Here is a 10511-nt window from a genome sequence, read left to right on the forward strand (position 1 = left end):
ATGCATGAAGGTAGGTGTGTCTGTGAATTTTAGGGGATAATTGCAATTGCAAATGTGAGTCTGCGTCAACCTGTCAACCTGCATGGTTGTGTGTCTGTATTTGTGTGGGTGCTTGTCATTTAGAAACTGGTGAGGGTGAAACCTGCTGTGTGTGTGTGTGACCAGGGGGCTCGTAGCAACGGGAGGGGGTAAACAAGCTGACCTTTACAGCTTTGATCGCCTTGGAGGGAGGGGGGTGGGCTGGGAGGGTGTGTATGTGTGTGAGTGTGTGTGTGTGAGTGGGAGGGAGGGAGGGACGGGGGGTGAGGGTGTGTGTGTGTGTGTGTGGGGGGGGGGGGTTTAGGAAGGTTCGGAAGAAGAGTAGGCGGGAAATGGAGGGAAAAATTGAGTCTATTCCAGCAAAAGAAATGTGTGTTTGGCGGGTATGTCACTATGTATGCTCGTAGATATCTGTGCTCATCTATCGAGGCATCCCTTACCTCCACCAGCGGCACGATGCCCTGTATGTCGGCGTTGCTGATGTAGAGGTGTGAGACTTTCTCAGTTTGCCGGGAGGTTGTCTGTGCGCCAGCTAGGTATTCAACGTTCCAGTGTAGAGTTTGAGTTGGCACCAGGTTAATAACGTTATCCACCTCAAAGTCCAGCTGCATCACCTCGTATGAGGGTCTTTCCAATCTGCAAAGAGAGAGAGGTTGGTAGAGAGATTTTAACATGATTATCCTTTACAGGCAAAGGATATACTAACACAATGACAGGCTCTGGAGGGCATTAAAGGAATGCCATCAGCATCATATGGTTTTCTAGCTTTCAATTGAAATCTCTAATTTCCACATTAGACATCTGCAGCTACTTCTGTGCTAATGACAAGTGTTTCTGTTTTGACTGTGGTTGAATCCAGTGTGTTTATATGCAACCGAGAATGACGCCAAACCGTGTAATACACCCGTCGGTCCACTACAGGATACCGTCTAAGTGTCACATTTTGCCGTGCCTCGGCATGAAAAGTACAGGTGCTAAAACCACAGGGTTAAATTTAGAAAAAAGACCACTCGGTTAGGGTTAGCAAAAAATGTATTTCAAGAAATCCACATTGTTTTCAGATTGAGTCCAAATCTGCCTTCCGACAAGGAATTTGTTGCTCTTTCGATCGTGAAATGACCTCTGTCACACAACCTCAATCACATGAGCTTCTTCGACTCCGCTGGTCACACATGCTCTTTATATTAAAGTAACATAAGTAAGTTACCTAAATAACATAACATGTTTAACTCACATAACATATGTGAAGTAACTTGTGATATATATATATATATAACATTGCGTGCGTAAAAATCACTGATTTCAAACTAAACCGTGTTCTTTTCCTAAACTTAACCAAACAGCTCTGGTGCCTAAACCTAACCAACTTGTTGTTGTGTCACATTTAACCCAAACCACGATTGGCTACACCTAACGCATCTTACTTCTCACGCCTGGGTGAGGCAAACTGTGGCACTGACATGGTTCCCGTCGCGGACCGATAGGTGTATGACTTGCCTCTGCTGCTGGTTGGTATGTGTTTGTGTTACATATTGTATATTTACACTGCTAGTGTTGCACATTATACAGACCAGTAGAATTGCTTCACATGTCTTGCATGCAGGCTCGGAAGTACTTTTCAATAAAAGACCACAGTTAGCTTTGCCTAACAAGTGTACAAATCCTACCAACACCCTCTAAAGCTCAATAGATAACACTTCACATATTGATTGTTTAACTGATACCAAAACAGAAATGCAAAAATCATTAGTGCAGGTGTGTGTGCGTATGTGTGCCAGATTATTTTCTTGGCAGGTAATACTGTCATCATTGCAAGGTTGCAACCAGTGGAGACTCTGAGACACACTTTGATTTCCGTTTGGGTTGAACAAATACGATGCAGTATGTTAATTATAGTGAGCAACAGAAGTGCTGGAAGGTGGACTGTTCTACTTTTGGACAGAGCCAAGCAAACTGCTTCCCCTTGTTTCCAATCTCTGCTCAGTCAAGCCAATTAACTATTGGCTTCATATTTAACAGGCAGATATTGAAGTGGTATTGATCTGCCCATCTAACTCTCAGTGAGAAAGTGAAAATGTTAAATTATTCCTTTAAAGTAATCCTGGTCAATGTCATTCAACATTATAACAATCCAAAAAAGTTATTCCAGAATAAAGAACATTTGTGTGAAACACATCAGTAGCAGCTGGGCATCATAAGTACTTGGTCTTATAATGGTAGAGGCCTCTTAGCTCAGCAGCTCATAATTCTGTTTCTAACAGGTGTAGTGCTTCAGGTCATACTTTTCAAAGTACAACCATATTTCATGGATACACTGTGGATAAGTGCCTTGCTTTACACACGAGAGGCTTTCTCAGCTGGAAATAAACATAACCATTTACGACCAATAGTTCCTGGTATGTCTCAAGTGTGTCAGTGGTTGCCCCATGTCAGTGGCTCAGTCCAAACTTTCTATTTGGAAAACTACTGCAACTTAAAAGAATTATTCCCTCGTCTAGTTATACCCTGACTCATACATACAGAACTGTGTCTGTCATTTTGACAACTCGGGTTCCTGCTGCACATCATGCCCTTACAACTTTGCAGACTGTCATTACCTGGTTTGCTCCTCTGCTTGTCAGACATCCTGATTTTATCAGCTCTGAATTACACCCCCCCATTCTATCATTTGTCACCACACAAATTCTCTGCATCTCCTTCCACCAGACTTGAGCCTATTATATTATTGTGTGAATTTGTGCTGTGTCAACCCCAGAAGTGAAGATTGGGGTCATATTCATTTTTGAAAAAATAAATATGACTAAAATGTACATAACAAAATAACTGGGCAATATCTTGATGTTACATTGATGTGATTTTAGACCTGATATCACCTCAGATTTTGGATATTGTTGCGGAGTTGTCTTTCTGGGTTTTAATGGCTCCATCACAGTAAAGTGATGACATTTTCTAAACTCGACAAACTGTTCTAGCTTTTGTATCTACATTACAGATGATCAAATATTCAAAATGTCATTGTGGAAAAAGCTTGCGAAAATATTAATGTCAATAGAAATATTGTGATATTTGGTTTTGATCATATAACCCAGCAAACCCGGTGTCACACCACAGAGTGTAATACAACCGACAATGCACAACAGGAAACTGTCAGTGGCACATTTTGCCTTACCTTGGCGTGAAAAGGTTAGGTTAGTTCCAGGTTTAAGAAAATATCATTTTTGGGTGAAATGTGACACCGTCCAAATTGGGTTACGTTTAAGCACCAAAGCTACTTAGTTAAATTTAGGAAACGATCTTGTTTTAGGTAAAAAGTAAGTATTATTTTGCAGGTAATGTTACATCCGTCTTGTAAGTTACTTAAAGTATCCCTTACAGAAAAAACATTTGAATTTCACATGCGCAAAAACTCATGTGATCACATGTGACCACATACACATGTGATTGTACACATGTGAAACATGTATTTTGTCCATCGGAAACATGTGGTTTGGGAACATTTTCATGGTGTAATGTGTGAAGCCCATGTAGATTCCAATGTGACAACTTTCCCACACATTTTCCCCATTTTATATATATATATATATATATATATATATATATATATATATATATACCACAACATGTGGTAAACATGTGGTAAACACGTGATCACGTGCATCCCATGTGGAAAACATGAGAAACTCCTGTGTTGTTTCTGTAAGGGATGTTATGTAAGTTAAGGTCATTATGTTATGTAGGTAACTTATTTTACTTAAAATAAATCTGTGTTTGCTTTTGATTTTCCATCGACTAAAATATCAGTTGGCTACCAATCTCCCAGCAGTTTGATTAGTCCAACCGCCCCAAAATGTTGTGTATGGGCCACTTTAAGCTATTACACCCCGAGCACAAGAAACACAGCGTGTCCTAAATAAAAATGCTACTGTGTCTGAAAAATGACAGTACAGTTTCTGTGGTCAAGATAGCAGTGAAATATACGCACTTACAGTTCACAGTTAAGTGCAACACAAAAGGTCTCCTGGGTAGAATTTTGGAAATAAACATTCAACACACGCCACAGTCGACTGTTTCACAGCAACGAGAAAGATAGTAATTTGGATACAGTTTAGCATCTCTCTGTGGCTGTATGTCTGACTCCATGTTTAAAAACTCTGTTTCCTGTCTTTGTTTCTAACTCCACCACACACACACACACACGCACACACACACACACACACACACACACACACACACACACACACACACACACACACACACACACACACACACACACACACACACACACACACACACACACACACACAGTGGGTAGTAGAACATGAATTAGAAAGAAAGAAGGTAAGCATCTGTAAATTGATTTTCGAGTGGACATTTTATAGCTCTGAATATGACACGCTCTCCCACACACACAGATATATATATATAGAGGTTAAAGGTCATGACACAGCCAATTGCTGAGGGTGATATGTGGTGTGTGTGTGTGTGTGTGTGTGTGTGTGTGTGTGTGTGTGTGTGTGTGTGTGTGTGTGTGTGTGTGTGTGTGTGTGTGTGTGTGTGTGTGTGTGTGTGTGTGTGTGTGTGTGTGTGAGAGAGAGACAGTGTCTAGATGGGGTCAGTGATGTGTTACGCAGAGAGATTAAAGAGAGGAAACTGATGGGTGTCAGCTCCCCTTGACCTCCTCCGGATCCCCCATCATGCTCACTTTTCTTCCGTCTGTCTCTACCCATCTGCCTGCCTTTCAGTCTGCAGCTAAACTTAGCTTGACATCATATTATTCCCTCTTAAAAGAGAGAGGTTGTTCTGTAAATGAATATAGTCAAGTTCTTACAAAGTATTCTAATCTAGAAACAACCACAATTTCACTCAGCCCAATTTCAGCCTAATGTGTGGAGTGCACCATTGGTATACCTAAAACATGCATGGATCATGTGAAGCAGCAATAATACAGACAAAACACAGTTAGAGGCAAATGACACTACAGAATCTCACAGTCATATCTGTCTATTCTGAAAGTCCATGTCGAGTATTTTCAATTGTTTTCCAGATGAAAGTGGCTGAAAAACGCACAACGTTTTCCTGCATTCGATGGTTCAAACAGATATAAATGTAGAATAGAGCTACGTACAGGCACAACTGTACAGGCTAGTAATGTTCCTAAAGTGCACTGGTCTAACTTTTGCTTCCCTTCAGTAAGTCTTTGCTGTGTTTATTCCATTACTGGCTGTGAGTGAGCAGTGGCAAGCTGCAATTTTGGGGAAACATCTACAAATGCAACAAAGCTCGACAGGTTCAATAAACTCTCAGGTTTTCGACAGCTGGTCGTTGCGGCATCATTCTGTAGGTGCTCAGGTCAATGAGCACAACTCATATGCCATATAATGAGATCTCAACATGTTTCTGCAGTTGACCAACATATCCAATACATTTGGATTTGCAGCTCCAAGGCATCCATATTTGTTTTGTTTTCCGACATGTTTAGTCTTTATAAGCACCAGGCCAGCTATATCAGAGCTTACAGCAAAAATGGTCATAACTATGACTTGGATGTTGTATTAAATTTTATTTAGAAATCTGAAGCTGGTTATTACTGTACCTTTAGTATGACTTGAATGCAGCATTAGGTGCTGATATCTATTGCACTGCTTCCGGTATCACGTATGTAAAACACCCATCAGTCCGCTAGAGCAGAGGTCTTCAACAGGGGGTCCGCAACCTTCCTTACTTCCATAACTTTCTTGCGTGATGTAGCATTACATAAAATGTATTATTTTTTTACCCAAACCATGGACTTTAACTCACTCTAACCAAGTATTTTGGTTCGTAAGTCTGACCAAATTGCGACCATGTCACATTGAGGCACAGCCTTCTTCCAGTAATCAAGAGCACAGCACATCCATTTTTTCCCAAAACTAACCACAATGTTTTCAATGGCTAAACCCAAAGCACCTTACTTTTCATGCCTTATCAAGGCAAAACGTGACACTGCCATGGTTTTCCCTTGTGCATTGACAGGTGTATTACAGGCGAGATGCCGAATTGACTATATTTAGGCTGTATTTCAACCACCGTTTTACCTGTCTAGTCCAATCCCATTAGTGCTCAGTGTAAATGAAAACAGAAATAAAAGTCCTCTGTAAGATAAAGTGTGATAAGTTAATTGTTGAAGGACACACTAAAGTGTACAGTCGTTTTTACATAATAACACAGGGTAGACCAAAAACTTGAATTAATACGACTTCTTGATTATTTTGTGACCACCATCATTCCCCATGCTCTCTGTGTATGTGCATCAATAGGACGTCTTGTTTAACCTCAAAGGACACAGCAGCAGCAGCGGCAGCAGCGGCAGCAGCCCTATTTCATATTTTCCAGGGTGAAACCCAAAACACAGCAGAGGTTTAGACACATACACACTGAGACACAATGTTCTGTCACTCTCACTCTCTTTTCCTGTCTCTCTCATACTCACATGCACACAGACAATGCATAAGCAACACACTTCTCTCCCTGTCTCTCACACACTCACACATACGCACATGTACAAAGAACCACCCAAAAATTGTTGAGTGTGTTTGGGTGCAGCGTAATCGCTGGAGCTGAAAAAGCAATGTGTCTGCAGTGACAGGTTCATTCAGGTGTTAGCTCCGTCCCAACCACAAGGCTCCAAAACAATATTACACTGTCCTCTAGTGCATACACACACTCACACATACACACACTAGAAAAGTGTTCTCCAACACTAAAAACCAAACAAACCAAATCGCTGCAGAAGTTCACACTTTCTCAACACATCTGAGTGTGTTTTCCTTCAGGCAATGTTGACCTTCAGCTATCATCCCTGGTGCTGACACACTGATGCAGGTTTAATGTGTCATCTGACCTGGTTTCACAACCCTCCCCGCAGCCCGGGGTTACACACAGTTTGGATACTGCCTGGCTTTGGTGAGCAGGTGCTTCTCTTAAGGATCAGAATTTAATTAGATTATTTTTCAATGGCAGGTTTTTACAGAATCATGCAATGTCTACAAACTACATTTGTCTACTTACCTGCCTAAAGTATCTAAGTAACTGCCTGCTTGTCTACATACCTGGGTCTAAAGTCAGATTTTTGTTTCGGTCCCTTGAAGTAACACATTGGAAGAGTTAGCCAGTCCAAGGAGAGGCCATTGGTAAAATTTGCATGAGAAGACATACCCTGCGCTCTGAGTCGCATACGATTTATTTTTACTTTTAGTACATCGTGCAGCTACCCTTAAAAAGTATCTACTGTTGCATGTAGTATGGATACAATTGGAACATGTTACTTCACAATAAAAATGTGCCTTGAATTTGAACCTCTTGGTCATACCCGTAGCGTGATGTTTAAGTAAAAAGAAAAAGGATGCAATTTCGAACGAATATGCTTCCTTTTGATGCCTATTCTTTTTCCTCTCCTTCTTCCTTTTGGGGGCACAGCATTAGTGCCACCAACTCTCTTGGCCACTCAGTCAATATGTATCTTCGAAGAGCGAAGCAATCTCCTGGACACTCAAACTCGTACTCTTGGAGAATTAGTATTGTTTTATTTCATCTCATGTAATTGGACAACCCTCCGCACTGCCTCTGTCTTCTACACCCACCATTAAGTTTATTTAGAAATCTGAAGCAAAAGTAGATGAAACAGGAAGAGCATTAGTTAGAGAACATTAATTGCCACACTCCTATTCCAAAACAACTCTTTGAACATTTTACCCTTTGACTCACCTGTGGAGCCAGGTAATTGATTGTTTGATACACAGCAAGACAGACAAGTACAAATACACATCTTTATAATAGTGAATGTTCCTTTGCCTCGGGAGGCTGGCCCTGGTGTAGCCTATAAACCCAGATAAAAAGATAGACTTCTGGCAGCAGCGAGTGTCTTGCGAGATCAGGCTGGCTAGACCCACATGAGTGCATAACTTGTTTGGCACTTCTGGAGTCCCAGAGCTGATTAGGAGAGATGATTGATCATTTGTTTACCCCTTATCTATTTAGCTATCAATTAAATAACTTTAGGTTCCAGGCTGGGTCAGCTGAGAAATATAATCTTGGTTGCAACCACACAGATTCTGTTCATCTTTTAATTTCAATCACCTTTCTGTTTTTCTGTTGACTTAATAGTTTGTCTGTTTCTCCTATGACATGGCTCTATAAAAGGTAATGTTGGTTGCTTGCTCGGTCTAACACGTAGGTTCAGAACTACTTTTAGTGGATTGCATTAAAGTTTTATCAACATAGTCCTCAGAGAATGAACCCCACTGACTTTTTAAGTTCCACCAAAGGGTTAACATTATTGATTTGTAGTGTCTTGTTGAATGGACCCCCATGAAAGTTTTTGCCCCCCTAAGGAGGAACTTTGATCATTTTGGTGAAACTCTAAATCACCATCGTCAGATCAAAATATTCGTATGTCCAGTTTTCAGCTGTGGTTTGTGTTTAGTGCGAATTTGCCCATTTCTTAAGCTGGTGAGCTGGTTAGCATTTTAACTTTGAGCCTGTTAGCAGGCTGACATTAGCATTTAGCTCATAACACAGCTGCTCGCTACGAGGACAGCCTCACAGAGCTACCACTGTGGCTGGAGCAGTTAGACTTATACATATTTAAAAGAAGGCACTCACTGACACACAATGCAACACCAAAAACTAGAGGAAATCATGAAACAAATGAATGCACGTGCATTCATTATGAATTCCGTAGGAGTTGCTGTCTTTTACTCTCACCCCATTTCTGTAGGAATGTCTCAGTGTGTGTGGCAGCCATCTTCTGCATGGGGAAAGAAAAGGAGACTTGGCACACTGACCCAGGGGGCAGCACAAGGACACAGACAGACAGACACACACACACACACACACACACACACACACACACACACACACACACTCTGCACCACCTCCAATAGCTTGTAACAGAAGTGGATACACAGTCAAGGACCCGTTCATCTCTGTCACAACTTTAATAAGAGACCCACATTGTATTTGAACTGTTTCTTACACACACACACACACACACACACACACACACACACACACACACACACACACACACACACACACACACACACACACACACACACACACACACACACACACACACACACACACACACACACACACACGATCATATCAGTGCTGCAACAAGTATATGCCACATACACACACATATTACTACAGCATCTGACATTAAACAGATTAGTTTTACTTTCCTTAGAGATAGATAGAGATAGTGTTTCCTTTAATTGTTGAAATATTCATCAGAGCATAAAAAAATATATTTAAAGTGAATATGAGCATATGGTTGGTTTTGATAGTTATTGAGAATATGCTTTTCCCAAAGAACTACATTTTTTTTTATATTGTTTTCAGGAGTTCAGCTCCCTGTGGCTCCCCTGATGCTGACCCCTAGCTGGTGTTGTCCTCCTGAAGAGAATCAGGATGTAGCTGAAGACAGATCTCTCCCTTTAAGTCACCCTCAAAGTTGCAAAAAAAACAAAACACAAACACTACACAATCCATAAACACACACAGTCACACCATGCAGCAAGTGCAGGGAGGACAGGTTGTCTTATCAAAGTGTACTGTAGGAAAGTGGTGGTCTTAGGGGAAATTCAAAGGACAATAGAGAACAAACACACACACACCCGCAGACATGCACTGCTGGCAAGAAGAGAGGAAACCTCCCCTGGGAGAATACATGGCAGGAAAGAAAGGAGGGGAACAGGAGGAGAACAAGAAGAAAAAAGAGAGGCCAAGGAACAATTTTTATCTTTTTGCTCAGAGGAAGTTGTCCCTTTCAGCAACTGCACAGCCAGTGTCTGACAGCAGGTGTTACACAGAGACACAGGGGGACAACAGTTAGATAGATAGATAGATAGATAGATAGATAGATAGATAGATAGATAGATAGATGGATGGATGGATAGATGGATGGATGGATGGATGGATGGATGGATGGATGGATGGATGGATGGATAGATAGATAGATAGATAGATAGATAGATAGATAGATAGATAGATAGATAGATAGATAGATAGATAGATAGATAGATAGATAGATGGATGGATGGATGGATGGATGGATGGATGGATGGATGGATGGATGGATGGATGGATGGATGGATGGATGGATGGATAGATAGATAGATAGATAGATAGATAGATAGATAGATAGATAGATAGATAGATAGATAGATAGATAGATAGATAGATAGATAGATAGATAGATAGATAGATAGATAGATAGATAGATAGATAGATAGATAGATAGATAGATAGATGGATGGTGGATAGATAGATGGATGGATGGATGGATGGATGGATGGATGGATGGATGGATGGATGGATAGATAGATAGATAGATAACACACATGCCGACTCACAGTTGTCAGAGATGTGCTGGCTGCTACAGGAAGACAGACAAAGACAGAAGTAAAGGCAAGACGATGCCAGGCGGA

At 41.1% G+C, this 10511-nt stretch overlaps 1 protein-coding gene across 1 annotated transcript in view; it reads right to left on the bottom strand.

Moving 5' to 3' along the window:
- The window catches only part of LOC138625563 (transmembrane protein 132D), a 273192-nt gene that overhangs the window by 75002 nt on the left and 187679 nt on the right, over positions 1–10511 (bottom strand). The window contains exon 5 of the mRNA XM_069706563.1: positions 480–675. Coding sequence (XP_069562664.1) covers positions 480–675 — 196 coding nt within the window. The remainder of the gene's footprint in view (positions 1–479; positions 676–10511) is intronic.

The sequence above is a fragment of the Brachyistius frenatus genome, unplaced genomic scaffold, assembly GCF_029030835.1.
Source record: "Brachyistius frenatus isolate BFR_SWC_R1_liver_20210118 unplaced genomic scaffold, ASM2903083v1 Contig_63, whole genome shotgun sequence".
NCBI lineage: Eukaryota > Metazoa > Chordata > Actinopteri > Embiotocidae > Brachyistius > Brachyistius frenatus.